Raw genomic sequence first — 18108 nt, forward strand, 5'->3', positions numbered from 1 at the left:
ACAGTGATGTCTTCATCAGTGGCGGATGCAGGGGGGCTAGCACGGGCTTCAGCCCATGCCAGCCCCAGCCAAAACATTATATATATATAAATATATAAATATATATATATAAACATATATACACAGTTCCTCAAATTGAAGCTCTAGCCCTTCCCTTGGATCCTCTCTGGATCCGCCCCTGGTCTTCATGTGCAAGTTTGCTTCACTTCTAGATCTCTCTGAATCCATCAAATAGCCTGTTGATTCTGGCAAGTTTTTTAAGCTAATACACAAGTTATCTAACTCTTTGCCATTCAAAAGTTGTTGGATTTTTGTCCCTTCCAAATATTCCTTCTGGACCAAAAGAGGTGACTGGACGGAGGATTCGAGGAGACGACAATCCGCACGGCAAGAGATGATTGGCATCTATAAGTATTCCGACGCTTAAGTAAGTAAAAGTTCAAAGTGATAAAGTTTCTATAGACTAGAAAAAAACATACCTTAGCCAACAATAGCCAGCTAGCTTATGTAGGAGAGAAGGGGATGGTCCTTGTGTGTCACTGGCAAAATAGTTAAAATCGGGATTTTAAGTGGGATCGAAAAGGGGTTCATAAAATCGGATCGTAAAATCGTAAGATTTTAGAGATAATTAAAAATATCATTTAATTTTTATAAATATATGTTTATAATAACATAATTTTATAAAAAATAAATTAATATCATTTAATAATGTAATTATTCCTTATTATAATTCAAAAGATATGCTTCTAAAATATAACTCAAAACTAACATGTTGGTATAGGCAATTTAGAGGCAAAATATAACTTAAAATTTTTTAGAGGATGATTCCAATATTCTCCATTAGATTTAAGTTGTAATTTATACTTGAAACATAAAATTGTTTAGGGGTCTCTGAAGAGTAAAATCGTAAAATTATATACCTAAAATCAGAATTTTGTAAGATTTTACTCCATATAAAATTTTACATGAGATTTGAATCATTTGGGAGTCTCTGAAGCGAAAAATCGTACGAGTAAAATCGAAATTTTAACAACAATAGTCACTAGTTGTTGCAGGTGAATTAGGAGCCAAAGAACTCGGGGCAATTGAGACTTGTCCAGGACACAAGGATCTTGGCATGGCAACAAGAGGGCGAGCAGTGCTATTGACGTGGATGGGATGGGTTCTAGAGACTAGGCCCAATACCGAGCAATAGACTTATTTGTTGGACTAGGCCTAATGAAATTAGTACGATCCACGGCCCCAACTCGGATGTTCACAAGGGCAGCATTCGAGCTCGAGAAATGCAAAAAAGTGTGTTTTGCTTAAAAAATGTGACTATATGGTTTAATAAAAAAAAAAAAGTAATTGCGTAGAATTGGTTATATCTACTTTCAAAATTTCAAATTCAATTTTCTATTACCTCTTTTACTTATCTTATGGTCCCAGATACAAATTTTTTTCTTAAATCACATCTTATAAAAATATAATATTTATTTTAATTTAACAAAGAATTAAATTGTTTATTCATTTATCATCATGCACATATTATGCGCGTGCACATATTATGCACACACCATCTCAATTAATAATATGTAAAGAGTTAAGCAATTATTAGTTCTTGAATAATGATTCGATGAATCGGCCAAAGGTATTACAAAGATATATACCAGTAAATTTTAATATCAATATAAAAACAAATTGATTAATTATCATCTGTTATAATTAGCTTTAGCTCAATTATCATAACAATATTTAATTACAAAATTGAGTAGTAATTAAAAAAAACAATAATAATTTTTTTGATATTTTAATTAATGGCAACAAAATTGATTCCTTCGCACAGTATATTATTATATATATATATATATATTTCCTCCCATCCCTTCCCTGGCTGAGCTTTTAATTAATTAATGCCAAATATTTCTTTCCCTCACGCTTTCAGTGCAGAATATCTTCCCGCCACCTATACGTTATTACGTTTCTTCCTCCTCCGCCTCTCTTCTGCTTTGCTCTTCCCTCACATTCCTCACTCTCTCTCTCTCTCTCTCTCTCTCTCTCTCTAAACTCCGTTTCCTTGCTTCCAAATTCATATCTGTTTCTCTGTAACGGGGATGCATACGCTTTGCTGTTCCTTGATCACAAATTAACGCACGCGTTCTGCCTCTCACCGATCAACCCCTTCTTCAATCTGCTCAAACTCTTGACTCAATGTCTAGCGTGGCCAAGAGAACCAGATCCAAAACGAAGCAGCTTGAACTGGAATTATACCGTCGATGGAAGAGCGCCCAAGCCGAATCCTCGGAGTCCGACGGCTGCGCAAGAAGGAGAGGGCCTTCTGTTAGAATTTTTTCATTATGTGTGCAATATTAATTAGATCTTGTTTTAGGAAAAAATTAGTTGGGCTATAGCTTAACAATGCCTGGAGGCCCAAATAGATTATATGTGATCATAATTAGACATTGGGCTTGGTGCACCTTAATGAGCTTAGGCCTATTTGTATTCATATGTGATTTGTAAAATAAGTGTAGGCCCAATAGGGTTTTGTGATGAGTAAAACCCTATTGGCTCTATATATATATGGCTAGGTCCCCTCTTCTCTCTAATTAATCTATTACACCATTTTCTTCCCATTGAGAAAAGGCTAAGGCATAATAGTAGAGAAGAAGAGGAAGATCTGATTTGGTGCAGTGCATTTGTGCTGGCCATTGCAAACAAGATTCTTGATCGCTGTTATGAAGCTAAGAGGTATTCTTCTTCTTATAGATATCAGTGTTTTATATGATTTGTGAGTTCAATATATATACTATGATATTTATATCTAACATGTGGTATCAGAGCAAACACATATTCATATAGGACCTGGTTATGCGCACTGTGAGTTTCAATACACATATTGTAAATCTTTACTGCACAATTTCCACGTATTGCAAACTGCTCCACCTCTACCGTGAACATTTACTTATATATATATATACATATATATATATCTTCCATTGCCCTATTTCTCCAAGCTCTCTGCAACTAAATACATATATACATACAAGATATATATTATATATCTACCATTCCCTTTCTTCTCTAAGCTCTCTGCGATTGAACAAAACATATACATACATATATATTTTCCCAAACTGATTTACCGATCTGAGAGAGAGAGATGCCGCCGTCGGATCATTGGCGCATGTTGAGGGTGGCCATGGAAGCACCCACTGTTTCTGCCCGCCTTGCTCGCCCTCTCGCCGTCGGTCGATTCATGCCATGGCCGATCAGTTGAGCTGCTTTTCTCGGCCATGGCGTTGTTTTTTTTTTTTTTTTTCTGTTGGCCGATTAAAGATGAAGCGCGGCCGGCGGTGAGCAGCGATGAAGTCGCTGCTGAAAGAAGAAGAAAAGGGGCAGCAACAGCGTCGGCCATGGCGTCATTCGTTGTCGCCGATGGCCCGCGTCGCCGGTCGCGGCCTTGAATGGAGAAGAAGAAGGCGAGGCGGCGGTGAAGCAAAGAGGAAGCAGAGATGGCGGCAGTGGCGCACAGAGAGGAAGAGAGAGACTGTGGAGGCGGCGATGGTTTGAGAAGAAACCCTAGAAGGAAGAAGATGGGATTTTAAATGGGGCTGGGTTACTATTCGGGTCGGATCTAGGCCGTTTGACCCGATCTGTGGAGATCCATAAGTAGATCTGTTCCAGCAGATCCAAAGTTTGTTTTTATTGGGCTTGGGCAATCCTTTTATCAAGTGGGCTAATTTCAATTCATGGGCCTATTTTGTTATGGGTTTTAAATTTGATTGTTTGGGCCTGTTTTTTATTAACTTAGCCCATATGTTTATTGGGATATATATATTTTTGTTATGGGCTTTACTCATTTAATTATTTAAATTATATTTTTGGGTTTGAAATTAAAATTTTATTTTGAGCCTAAAAATTAATAATTAAATGATAAATCCATTACTAAAAAAAAAAAAAAAAAAGGGAGAAATTTAAGTTGATTGATTTCACTTAATTATTTTGGGATATTTGTTGTTTGAATTGAGGTGCATAATTTTCTGCCCAAAGGTGTTAATTGTGTATTTTAATTTAGATGACATGATGTAAATGTGAAAATGCATTGTGACCTGAAACTTTTATCCCAAAGGAGATTGTTTCTGAGTTACTTGCTTTTCATTTTTGGGAATTTAACTTGTATATTATATTTTCTGCCCAAAGGTGATTTTATAACGTGCATTTTAAATTCTTGTGAGAATGATGCCATAAAGGTTTAAGGCTTATTCTTGTTTATCCTTTGCCCTTGATTTACTTACTGGAGAATTTAACTTGTGCATTATATTTTTTGCCCAAAGGTGATTTTATAATGTGCATCTTAAGTTCTTGTGAGAATAATGCTATAAAAGTTTCGGGCTTATTCTTGTTTATCTTTTGCCTATATTCACTTGCGATATTTTTTTTTTTCTTTCACAGCCCCTTGCGCTTTCAATGTCGGTAATCAGACTTCGACTATTGAGACTCTAACTAGAACCAATTTTAAGAGATGGAAAGAAGATATTGAAATTCAACTGGGTTTAATGGATCTCGACATAGCCTTACATGAGAATGAGCCTTCTAAGCCAACTGCGAGGAGTTCCATTGAAGAGAAAGCTAGGTATGAAAAATGGGGAAGGGCGAATCGTTTAAGTTTGATGATAATGAAAAGGTCTATTTCCCATACTCTCATTGGCGCCATATCTAAGACCGAAAATGCTAAGAAATTCTTTGATGATATAGCTGAAAAATACAAATCGTCTGAAAAAGCAGATGCTGGAGAACTTATGGATAGGTTGACAGGAATGAAGTATGATGGGGTGGGTGGTGTTAGAGAATATATTATGAAGATGGTTGATATAACTACTAGACTGATCGAGCTTGAGATCCCCATTACTGAGTCATTCCTTGTTCATCATGCTCTTAATTCCTTGCCTTCACAGTTTGACCAAATTGAAGACTTCTTATAACACTCAGAGGGATAAGTGGAATACCAATGAGCTAATCTCTATTTGTGACCAAGAAGAAAGAGGATCCTTAGGGGTTCTGGTGGTAGTGTGAATTTTGTGAGTCAGCCAAACATGAAAGGGCATTCCTTGAGCCACAATTATCACAAAAATAACAAAGGTGGCAACAAGATCAAAAATCAGAAGAGCAATGGCCCCAAACCTACTATCAAGAAAGAGATCAGTTGCTGGTTCTACAAGAAAAAGGGTCATAAGAAATTTGACAGTCACAAGTATAAGAACTGGTTGGCAAAGAACAAAAGTGGAGGTAAACCACTTACTTTTGTTTGTTTTGAATCCAATTTAATTGATGTTCCATTGAACACTTGGTGGTTTGATTCTGGGGCAACCATTCATGTGGCCAATACCTTGCAGGGGTTCAAGAGCAAGCGAAAGCCAAATGATCATGAGAGAACGTTGGTGGTTGGAAATGGCATTCGAGTACAAGTTGAAGATATGGGAGCAGTAGAGTTTAGATTAGAAACTGGATATACCCTTGTTTTGAATGATGTCGCTTTTGTATCGTCTTTTAGGCGGAATTTGATCTCCATTTCTAAGATGGATTGTGAGGGATATCATTTTGGTATTGGTAATGGAATTTTAAATTTGATTTTTAATTCAGTTATTGTTGGCACTGCACTCTTATGTGATGGGTTATATAAGTTAAATTTTTCTTCCATGGCTACCATAGTTATTAAAGGCGCGCCTAGGCGCAAGACGCCTTAAGGCGCCAGTTTGGCGCCTCGCCTGGGCTGAGGCGAGGCGGTTTCTGCAAGGTGCGCGCCTTGCAAGGTGAGGCGCTGAGGCGCGCCTCATGAAAACCGCGCCTGCATCCTGCCTGCATCATTTCTTTCTCTCCTCTCCAGCATCCCATCTTCTCAGTTTCAGCATGTATACATCACTACTTATTTACATTTCTTTAGTTTAAGTAAATGTCCACATTTTCTTACCTTCCATTTACTTTAATACATAAATGTAAATAAGAAAGTACCCCCCATTTGGATTCAATAAAAATATCTAAAAAATCAAAATCCATAAAAATAAGAAAATAGAATTTTGATTTTAGTACAAATTCAAGATTTAGCGATTTTACCACCCCCAAAATACATACCTACTACTTCTTGAAAAACTCATTAAAAATTATTTTAACAACAATGAATATTAACTATCAAAATACCAGGAGTTAGTTTTTCAAAATGAAAACATTTTCTTATATGTCTCCTTATAATGCCCTAATCTTCCAGACTTAGAAAAAATGCGCTAATCTTCCAAACCTAGAAAAATAGCATTTTTCAAAATGAAAGCATTTTCTTGATTGTGGACTTGTAGTGTTTATTGATTGTGGAGAATACTAAAGCTATTCCAAAATGTCCTCCATCAATAAAACAAGAGATTGGAGAGTACATGCAAAAGAAGAAAAATAACAAGGAATCAAGGATGAGCAAAATATGGCACCGTAAGATGATGATTTTCAATTTGGTGAAGGGTATGATGATGATGATGATTAAAACTTCTTTATTGATTGTGGACTTGTAGTGTTTATATGTTTGTTTAGAACTTTGCACGATGGTTGGTACTTGTTTGAGTTTGAGACTTTAAGTTTGAACTTTGATGATGTTTCTAGTTTAGAAATTGTATGGTGAATGAATTAACTTTGATGTTGTTAGTTTAGAATTTGAAGATAATGAAACATTAATGATATGCATGTGTTATTATTGATAATTTGATAGTTTTTTATGATTTTACAAGATTTTTAGTTTTTTTTCTAAAAGGTGCGCCTCGCTTCGCAAAGGCGCGCCTCGCCTCATGCGCCTCGCGCCTTTCAGAACTATGATGGCTACTTCTTTGAACGTTGAGAATGTTGGTGTTAAAAGAACGTTGATTAAAGAAAACTCTTCAACCTTATGGCATAAACGATTGGGTCATATTTCCAAAGAAATGATGGAGAGACTTGTTAAAAGTGGTATTTTGCCTACTGTTGACTTCAATGATTTTGGAACTTGTGTTGATTGCATTAAGGGAAAGCTCACCAAAACCAAGAAAATGGGTGCAACTCGTAGTAATGAGCTTCTGGAAATTATCCACACTGATATAAGTGGACCTTATGTCTCTACATTATGTGGGAACAAATATTTTCTCACATTTATTGATGACTTTTCTCGCTATGGATATGTATATCTTATTGTGGATAAATCTCAAGCACTCGAAAAGTTTAAGATATTCAAAACTGAGGTTGAGAAGCAGCGAGAGAAAAGTATAAAGGTTGTGAGATCTGATAGAGGTGGAGAATACTATGGCAGACATGGACCTAGCGGACAATGTATGGGTTCGTTTGCCATGTATCTACAAGATTGTGGGATAGTTGCTCAATATACCATGCCTGGCACACCAGATCAAAATGAAGTAGTTGAAAGGAGAAATCGCACACTAAAAGATATGATGAGGACGATGATGAGTAGGTGTAATCTACCTATGTCTCTTTGGGGTGAAGCCATAAAGACTGCAATGTACATCTTGAATAGAGTTCCCAGTAAATCTGTGCCTCTGACTCTTTTTGAACTTTGGGTTGGTCGTAAGCCGAGCCTAAATCATTTTCGAGTTTGGGGTTGTCCTACTGAGGTAAGAATCTACAATCCTTCTGAGAGTAAATTGGATCCTAAGACTGCACGTTGTTTCTTTGTTGGTTATCCTGACAATTCTAAGGGATACAGATTTTATTGCCCTAGTCGAGGCACAAAGATTGTGGATTCTATCACTGCAAAATTTTTGGAGAATGATTCAAGTGAATGCTCTTGTTCTCGTGTAAGGGATGTTAATGTGGAAGAGGAAATTATGATAATGCCAGTACCAGTTGTACATGAAAGGATGGTGTTTGAACCAGATCAAACAGAAGAAGTATCCCAACAGAAAGATGTTCCAATACACATTTCACATCCTGAAATTCCTGATAGGCACCCTCAGAGAGAAAGAAGATCTGCTATATCAGATGATTATGTGGTATACCTTGGTGAAAATGACTACGATGTTAGTCATGTTATAGATCCGATCTCATATAACCAAGCTGTTTCAAGTACTTGTTTTGATAAATGGTTGGAAGCAATGGAGGATGAAATGAAATCTATGGCACACAACGATGTGTGGGAACTAGTTGAACAACCTAAACGAGTTAAGCCTATAAGTTGCAAATGGGTGTTCAAAACTAAGAAAGACTCAAAAGGCAATATTGAAAGGTACAAGGCGAGATTAGTGGCTAAGGGCTTTACTCAGAAAGAAGGAGTTGATTATAATGAAACGTTTTCCCCTGTTTCCTCAAAAGATTCTTTCAGAATCATTATGGCACTAGTGGCACACTTTGATCTTGAACTTCATCAGATGGATGTTAAAACAGCATTTTTAAATGGACATTTGCATGAAGAAGTATATATGCAATAGCCTGAAGGCTTCAAAGAAAATGGCAAAGAACATTTGGTATGCAGGTTGAAGAAATCTATTTATGATTTAAAACAAGCCTCTCGACAATGGTATTTAAAGTTTGATGAGGTAATTACTTCATTTGGATTTGCTGAAAATAAGATAGACCAATGCATATATCTCAAGATCAGTGGGAGCAGATTTGTTCTTCTTGTGCTATATGTTGATGATATTCTCCTTGCGAGTAATGATTTGAACCTGCTTCATGATACTAAACAAATGCTTTCCAAGACTTTTGACATGAAAGATCTTGGTGAAGCATCATTTGTTCTTGGTATTGAAATTAAAAGGGACAGGACTCGAAGTTTGTTGGGACTCTCTCAAAGATCATATATAGATCGTGTTCTCAATCGCTTTAATATGCAAAACTGTAGAGCTGGGGAAGTGCCTATAGCTAAGGGAGAATTGCTTAGTAAGAAAAATTGTCCCAAAAATGTAATAGAGCAACAACAGATGGAAACTGTCCCTTATGCTAGTGCTGTTGGAAATTTGATGTATGCTCAAGTTTGTACTAGGCCTGATATTGCTTTTGCAGTTAGTGTGTTGGGGAGATTTTCTTCTAATCTTGGGCCTGAGCATTGGGTGTTGGCAAAGAAAGTTATGAGATACTTGCAAAGAACAAAGGATTTTATGCTAGTGTATAGAAAAGTTGATCACCTTGAGGTGGTTGGGTACACAGATGCAGATTTTGCAGGGTGTCCTGATGAAAGAAAATCCACTTCTGGATATGTTTTCATGTTAGCTGGTGGGGCAATTTCATGGAAAAGTGCAAAACAAACACTTGTAGCTTCATCTACTATGCAAGTAGAGTTTGTAGCATGTTATGGAGGGGGATCACAGGCTATGTGGTTGAAGAATTTCATTTCTGGGCTTTTGATTGTTGATTCCATCTCAAAGCCAATCAAAATTTATTGTGACAATAGTGCTGCAGTTTTCTTCACTAAAAACAATAAAAGTTCTAGTGGTTCCAAACACATAGAGATCAAGTATCTTTCAGTCAGAGACATGGTCAAGAGAGGTGATATTATTGTGGAACACATAAATACTCAGGTTATGGTTGCTGATCCGTTAACCAAAGGACTTCGACCTATTGATTTTAAAAGGCACGTTGTTAATATGGGGATTTTAGAGTCTTTTGATGTGCTTGATTAGTGGGAGTTGTTATTTTATTGAACTGTTACTCCCAATCACTGTTATGTAATGAGCTCGATTATTTTTGTTCCATGGATCCATGTTAAATTTTTAAAGTCATATGCATGTTGATGTATCTTTTCATGATATTAGATTGGTGATATCACTGTATGTTTTGGAGCTGTTATGCTTGTTTCTTTTACCACTATTGAAGGCATTCAGATTCAGCTTTCATGGATAGTGATAGTTAAAGGACTGATATAGACTTGGCATGAAGATCATATAAGGTGTATGCTATTGTCTGTACTACACTTTCAAATCATATTGTGTTCATGTTAATTTAATTGCCAAAGTTATGACCATAGTGCGAATTTATGTAAATAGATACATTTTGACGGCTATGATCTAATTTTGGTAATTAGGTAGAACGGAACATGTTTAAAGGTGATTATCTATTAAGCTATACTTTCAAAATAGTGGCCACTCAAGTTTTCAAATACTTGTTGTCCAACTGGACAGTCAATTTCAAAAAAAAAAAAAAATTGACATCAACTAATATTGCACAAGTGGGAGAATGTTAGAATTTTTCCATTATGTGTGCAATATTAATTGGATCTTGTTTTAGGAAAAAGTCAGTTGGGCTATAGCTTAACAATGCCTGGAGGTCCAAATGGATTATATGTGATCATAATTAGACATTGGGCTTGGTGCACCTTAACGGGCTTAGGCCTATTTGTATTCATATGTGATTTGTAAAATAAGTGTAGGCCCAATAGGGTTTTGTGATGGGTAAAACCCTATTGGCTCTATATATATATGGCTAGGTCCCCTCTTCTCTCTAATTAATCTATTACACCATTTTCTTCGCATTGAGAAAAGGCTAAGGCATAATAGTAGAGAAGAAGAGGAAGATCTGGTTTGGTGCAGTGCATTTGTGTTGGCCATTGCAAACAAGATTCTTGATCGCTGTTATGAAGCTAAGAGGTATTCTTCTTCTTATAGATATCAGTGTTTTATATGATTTGTGAGTTCAATATATATACTGTGATATTTATATCTAACACCTTCCTCTCCAGGTAATCACTCTGACCTTCTTCAAGGGCTTGATGCATCTCGTTTTTTTTTTTTTTTCTCCTTCTGTTGAGATCTTTCATACAATTTGTTTTTCTTTATGCTCGATCTTTCATACGATTGGTTAGTTTCATATCTTTCATACGATTGGTTAGTTGCATAATTTATTTAGGGAATAATCAAAAATTAGAGAAACAAGCCTGGTAAAGTGGTTTTATTTTATTAGTTTTCTGGTTTCAACATCTGTTTTAGGATCAGGATTACTAGTTTCCATCATTCATAGTCATAGGTTTTTGACCCTTCAATTCTTTTTTGAATTTTTCAGATGTGTCCCTCAATCTTGAAGCTTGCTCAGCAAGTCAGTTCATGTCTGTAGTTTTCAGCCCATGCGCCCACACGACCTTGTGGCCTTGCATGGCCGTCTAGGGCGGCTCATGTGAGGTATTATTGATTCCCTCTTTTATAAGAAATATTGGTGAAATTACGAGAATAAAGAGGGCTAGTGTTAGAGTAATAAAGAATTTAGAGAGATTAGAGAAAACATTCAATGCAACCGCGATATGATGTGAACTTACGTTGTTGTGATATTACAATTTTTTTTTATTTCTTTTAATGTATACAAACTTAAATTTATAGTAATGGATTATTGCTATTAAATTTAAAATAGAAGATGGAGTTTATCATCTATCACTTGGTATGATAAGATGTAAATAAATTGTAATATCAAGACAATAACCCGATGAGATAGTATTAGCGTGATTGTATTAGTATTTTCTCCTAACAACTACATGATTGTCAAAGTTTACTTATATTTTTGATAAATTTAAAAATAAAGATAAACTTCATCATTTATATCTATATATGATAAGATTTAATTGACTTATAATATCAAATCCATAGCCTGATAATAACTACATTCAATATTATCTCTTACACCAATTAAAAGTTCTCATGTATTGAGCTTGCTCGATCTCTAATCTCAATATATCGTAATAAGATGTGGATGAATTGTGATACAATATTGTGAAGAGGTTGTACATTTAATGAAGGATTGCTCTTCTTCTTGCTGGCTATAGATAATCTATGGCTTCTCATTGATTCTTCACTCTTTCTATGTTCGTTTTTTCTTTTGGTTTTTCCTTTTTCATCCAATCTCTCCCCTCTTTCTAAGCTCCCAAATTCACACCTCTTTTGTACTTCCTAATTATCTAGTTTCGTGATCAATGCTAGGTAAGCAGAGACACTATATATTCTTCCTTCACAAATCAACACGTGTTATCTTGTCGATGAATCTACTCAGAATGTTTGGTGTAGTGAAGAGGACCATAGCTCAAACTAAGTTTAGTGAATTGGAATTATACCGTGAATGAAAGAGCTAAGGTGAGTCCTTGGAGTCTAGCAGCGTAAAAAAAGCATGACTTCCCTCGCTCACCCTTATCCTTTTCCAAGGGTTTGATGCATTTTTCTTTTGAAACCTTCATAGATTTATTAGTCAGCTACCTATTTATTATTCAAGGAATTCAAGGTTAAAGAAATAGGCGTGGTAAGGTGATAACTATTGTATTTTGTGGTCTGCTATATCTTGATCGTATCTTCTATGAGCCTCGTTACAATTCCAACAAATTGGTTGCTTTTTCTGAATATTGAAGATGTTTATACCATTTAAAGATATATTTGTGATTGATTAACGTTAATTTTTAAATATTTCTATACATTAATATTATTATCGATTTCATGATATAATAAGACTTTTTCTATATTTTTAGTGCCTTTCAGTTATCAAATTAACCAAAAGGAACTAAAAATAGGACCTTTTCTTTATTTTTTTACACGTGTTTGTTTCGTTGTCCATATCTTTCCTTCTCAACATATTAGTATTCATAACTATCTGTTTTTGTTTACATCCGTGTATTTAGCATACACATGTTGGCTTGTTTTTTCTGAATTATAAGTTTCAATCTCTGTTAGAATTGTTTGCAATCTTATTGAGTGTAATAAATCTATTTAGAACTCTTTGAGGTGTTTTTCAAGTTACCATTAATGGATTCTTCCATATGAAAAAGGAATGTGTGATTATGACATTCAATTCTTTTGGTGTTAAAAGGTTTGATATAAAAAACACTTTTTAAAAAAGTTCTTATACTCTTCTTTCTCCTTCAATCATACATTTACAAGAAAAATATATGGACATGGTGCTAAATTGGTTCTGCTTTGGATATTCATGTTGTTATCACTTTTTTATAGTAATGTATGATCTCTGCTGGCAATAGTCTGAAGTGAAAATTCTTTGTGGCATTTTAAGACTAATTTCCTATTAACCCCCTGATCCCCATCCAAAGATCTAAACAAATTCTCACGTTATATTAACTCACTAACTTAAAGGGGGTAGAAAAAAACCTAAAAGTAATGGTAGTACACTTATGGTCTCCTGTGGACATATAGTTATTGGTATATTGGGGAACCAATTGGGATCATCCAAAGTGGTAGTTGGTTTACATTATGAGGATGAAAAAAATGCTTTTCATTTTTCTTCCCCTCTGCCTGCCCAGAGAAGCAAAGAAATTTATAGAAGTTGCATAAAGGAACTTATATCCTGTTTGACAAAATATATGTACTTAGTATATTGATGAAAAGCAAGAAGACAAAGTTACTTGGGGAATTTGGCTTAAAAGGAAGATACTTGCACACAGCAGGCCCTACTTGCCTGGTTCATTATTAACGTGAAGTAATTTGATGTTTCACTGATAACGTGGTTTACTTGCTATCTCACAATATATTTGCCATGCTCTTTCAAGTAATAATGAGAGGTTCTTGTGAGGATACAAATAGTCTAATTGATTAGGTGTGATGTTGGAAGTACTTCTGGTTCTGACCATAGCATCTTCGGCTAGAGCTAATGACCAACTTCGAGAAATTTCTGTTTGTTTATCTAGGGAAACAAAATATTAGACACCAAGGAAAAAAGTAGACCATTAGACTTTCTGCGGTGTCAGTCAACTAGTCATATATTTAATAGACTTACATATTGTTTTAGGTTAATGAATGCTTGCATTAGTCTCCTTTGCCAAAGTATATCTTGGGAATTTTGTGTACTTTAAATATCATCTCTTATAACATTCCTGTCTTCCTCTTTAGGTATTCACGAAGAGGAGAATGGAGTTGAGGTAATCCATGCAATGGGAAACACAGCGGAAAATATCAACTTGGAATCCGAGTCAAAACTAACATACCATAAAGGTAATTACCTTTTTTCATAACAACAATTTGTATGAGGACATCGGTAAGGCATCTTGACAGTCTCTTCAAGTCTTTTTACTTCCTATAGGAACTTGACTTGTAGCAAGAATTGTTAGTTCTGCATAAAATTTCTTATTATCTATTGCTTGTTTCTTTGTTATAACCTGTCTGCGTTCATGTAGGAACTGACAATCAATCTGACAATGAAGAGAAGGAACATGAAGCAAATTTCAACCTTAATACGGAGTGTGAGCCAGAGCAGGGAATTGAAGAAAATGAAGACATTATCAACATTCACAATTTACAAATGATGCAATCGAAGCAGAGGGCACAAAGGAAAATGATCCAAAGCAGGAATGTGTTTTGACACAGAAGTCTAAGTCAAACCTTGGATTAGAAGAAGGTAGAGATGTTGATCATCTCGACAATTTAAGGAACCCATAACTATCATTTCAGATGAGGAGGAAGAGATGCCATTTGGTCCTGAAAGTAGGAAAAGGGAACTGGAGGTTCATGATGAAGTTGAACATGGCAGTTCTTACTGGACGCGTTCAAAAGCAGGATCTAGAAGGAAGCCTCCAGAGACTGCTAAAACTGTCTCCAGTAGTGACTCGGATCTATCGATGACTTCTGGTGAAACAACTGATGATGATTCAAGTGATGAGGATTTTGATGTTTTGTCTGTTAGGAAGAGGGCACCAAGGTCTAAGATGAAGGAGGTTGATGAACAAGAACAGGATGGTGACAGTAGCAAGGGAGATGATGAAAAAAATGATGAATCTGTGAGCAGAAAAGAATTCCCAGGGAAGAATAGTCAAAAGGTAAGGCTCAGTTCTTCAATTGGGCAACAGGTGGAGGAGCAACGCGGATTCAAAGAAGGTTGCCGTATCTTTAGGACTCTTCTTTATTCTATTTTGGATGAAAAGAATATTGTACTTGAAGAGCAGGCATCTAAACAAGCTAAGAATTTGCCTTCGACGGAGCATGCCCTTCCTCTGAAGTTCACATTTGAGTTAGAGAAACCCGAGCTGGTGGAGAAATCAGATATTGATAAAATCACAGATGATTTGTTTGCTGAGATGCAATTTGCTATCAGGTCCGAGGAAATGGGTTCCTCTCCTCGCACGGTAACTTTCTACCTGCATAATTTCCGACTACGTGTTGAAATATTTTATAATGCTGCTAACCGTAGGATAGTTAATTTTAATATTCCCCAGGCTATTCTATGAATTTGTTCCATTTAGTCACCCTGCTAATCAACATGATAGGGCTAGCTCACCAGCTGCAAGTGATGGATTTTCATGTTCAATGAAGTGATATTAATTCTTAGAATATCAGCTAATCAACATGATAAGGCTAGCTCTCCTTCTGTAGCTAAATTCATGCTTTACCCTTTCTTTTCCTGTTGTTCACATGTTTAACTATGGTCGACAAGTATCGTTTTAGTTGATCAAACAGAAGAGACAGAAACAAGATGTGGAAAATATTATAGAGTTTTCTGAACCGAAATAATTTAGAGAGAGTATATTTTTCTTGATTCTCGTCTATCTTCCAGACCTCAAAATGGAACATAAATTGGTAATTATTTCAATGTTCAGTAATGATTTCAAACTGCCATGCTTGTAGCTTGAATGACTGAAAGGTCAATAAGAGATTCGGAATGACTTACAGGGTGACGGTGCTGGCCCAGAAGCTGAAAGAAACCAAACCACTCCTTTCTGTCATGGGAAGCATAATTTTATCCTTGACGAGGAGATTGGGATAAAGTGCAGTTATTGTTCTATTGTGGAGCTTGAGATCAAATATGTAACACCATCGTTTGTAAGTTATTTAAATTTTGTTAGTTTTGCTACTATCTTTATAAATGACAAGCAGTGTCATTGGATTAGCTACACTATCTTATATTGTCCTAGGCAAAGAACACGAATTGATTAGCAAACTTATATTTTAATCCCTAAATTAACTCTTCTTTCTTTGGAATGTGTTACAGGGTGAATATTTATTTGCTCGTGAAACATCAAACAATGAATATGTTTCTGCCAGCAAAGACTTCTCTATGTTTGATGGGTTTAAATTTGAAGGTTCAAAGGCTTGTCTACAGGATCCTTGCAATCATGCCGAAGGAACAGTTTGGGATGTCTTGCCTGGAAAAAAAGAGAGCATGTATCCTCACCAAATAGAAGGTTATGAGTTCTTATGGAGGAATTTAGCGGGAACCACTCGTCTCAGTGAATTGGGAAAGGCCGATGCAAGTAGAGTAGGGGGCTGCATGATTTCACATGCCCCTGGAACCGGGAAAACCCGGTTAACCATAGTTTTCATTGAGACATTTCTGACTTTATTTCCAAACTGTCTCCCAGTCGTTGTTGCTCCTGCTGGCATGTTGTTGACTTGGGAAGAGGAGTTCAGGAAATGGAAGGTACAATTTCCTTTCCATAACCTGAACAATCCAGAAGTCTCGGGCCAGGAAAATGCAACCTCCACTGGATTACTGTCCAAAAGCGTGTTTCAGAGCAAAAATGCGCTGCGCATGGTAAAGTTACATTCTTGGAGCAAAGGAAAAAGCGTGCTTGGAATTAGTTATACTTTGTACGAGAAGCTGGCTGGTACAAAATATGTGCAAGCTGAAGGTAAAAATAAGAGAAAGAAGCTTACTCGTGGGAAGGAAGATGAACTGCTAAGAAAGATTTTGCTGGAGTTGCCCGGCTTGGTAATTCTTGATGAAGGACACACGCCACGCAATCAACGGAGTGGGATTTGGAAAACTCTCTTACAACTTCAAACAAAAAGGCGGATCATCCTTTCAGGCACCCCTTTCCAAAACAATTTTGAGGAGCTCTTCAATACACTACATCTAGTAAGACCAGCAGTTGCAGACATGATTTCATCAGGAGGTAGGAGATATTACAGAAAGCAACTGAGAGGGAAAAGGGCTTTTGTGTATGGTTCAAGTGGGAAAGAAGTTGATACAATTGAGAAGCTTAAAGCTACAATATCTCCATTTGTTCATGTTCACAAAGGTAGCATTCTTCAGCAAAGTCTTTCCGGGTTGAGAGATTGTGCAGTTCTTCTATATCCGTCCCAACTACAGATGGAAATTATTAAAACTTTACAACCTTCTGCCAACACTTTCGAGTTTGAGCACAAGGTGGCATTGGTTTCTGTGCACCCATCTTTGCTCTTACAGTGTAAAGAAACATCTGTCAGTGATCCGAATGTGCTAGAGCAGCATAGGCTTGACCCTTATCAAGGTGTGAAGACAAGGTTTATTATGGAACTAATTCGCCTGTGTGTGGCTACAAAAGAAAAGGTCCTTATATTTAGTCAGTATATTGACCCTTTGGAGTTAATCAAGGACCAGCTGAAATCAATTTTCAATTGGCACGAGGGAAGGGAAGTTCTCCAAATGCATGGCACACTAGAACAGAGATGCCGGCAAAAGTTTATTGGCATTTTCAATGACTCCGGGAGTGAAGCTAAAGTAATGCTGGCATCAATAAAATGCTGTTCAGAAGGAATAAGCTTAATTGGAGCTTCAAGAGTTGTTCTGATAGACGTTGTTTGGAATCCATCCGTGGAGAGGCAAGCCATAAGCAGGGCTTATAGACTCGGTCAAGAGAAGGTCGTTTATACATATAATCTTATGGCATCTGGGACAACAGAGGGGGAGAAATACTGTAGACAAGTTGAGAAGAACCGTCTATCTGAGTTGTTTTTCTCCTCTGGTAGCAAGGAAAGAGAAGAAAAGAATCGTGCTACAACCTTCAACGATGTCATTTTGGAGGAGATGGTTGCGCATGGAAAGCTCAAAGATATGTTTGAGAGGATCATTTACCAGCCAAAACAGACGAATTTAGTCGAAAAAATCTCTATCCCTCACCCCATACCAGGATCCTCTTAGCAAACAACAAATGCCATGGCAAGAAGACTACCAAATTTTACAATACCCAGAAAGAATGAGACCACCCGAAATACCATTTTCTTCCTTAGCCAGAAGCCTTTGCGCCAAAACAGTGATGTCTTCATGTGCAGGTTTGCTTCACTTCTAGATCTCTCTGACTCCATCAAATAGCCTGTTGATTCTAGCAAGTTTTTTAAGCTAATACACAAATTATCTAACTCTTTGTCGTTCCAAAAGCTGTTGGATTTTCTTTCGAGGATTCTCTTAAATTGATTTTTATGCTCTGATTGGATTTTGATA

The 18108-nt window shown here is 36.4% G+C and overlaps 1 protein-coding gene across 1 annotated transcript; it reads left to right on the forward strand.

The window, feature by feature from the left end:
• The first annotated feature begins 14377 nt into the window (after nucleotides 1-14377).
• LOC127802093 (SNF2 domain-containing protein CLASSY 3-like) lies at nucleotides 14378-17864 on the forward strand. The gene is made up of 3 exons (XM_052337783.1): nucleotides 14378-15034; nucleotides 15579-15728; nucleotides 15898-17864. Exons 1-3 carry the CDS (start codon nucleotides 14378-14380, stop codon nucleotides 17806-17808), a joined length of 2718 nt encoding a protein of 905 aa, XP_052193743.1. The 3' UTR covers nucleotides 17809-17864.
• The last annotated feature ends 244 nt before the right edge of the window (nucleotides 17865-18108 follow it).

The sequence above is a fragment of the Diospyros lotus genome, chromosome 5, assembly GCF_014633365.1.
Source record: "Diospyros lotus cultivar Yz01 chromosome 5, ASM1463336v1, whole genome shotgun sequence".
Taxonomy (NCBI): Eukaryota; Viridiplantae; Streptophyta; class Magnoliopsida; order Ericales; family Ebenaceae; genus Diospyros; species Diospyros lotus.

Coding starts and splice junctions, on each gene's coding strand:
- LOC127802093 (XM_052337783.1), top strand. CDS start 14,378: ATGCCATTTGGTCCTGAAAGTAGGAAAAGGGAACTGGAGGTTCATGAT. Junction 15,035..15,578: donor TGGGTTCCTCTCCTCGCACG/GTAACTTTCTAC, acceptor AATGACTTACAG/GGTGACGGTGCTGGCCCAGA. Junction 15,729..15,897: donor AATATGTAACACCATCGTTT/GTAAGTTATTTA, acceptor AATGTGTTACAG/GGTGAATATTTATTTGCTCG.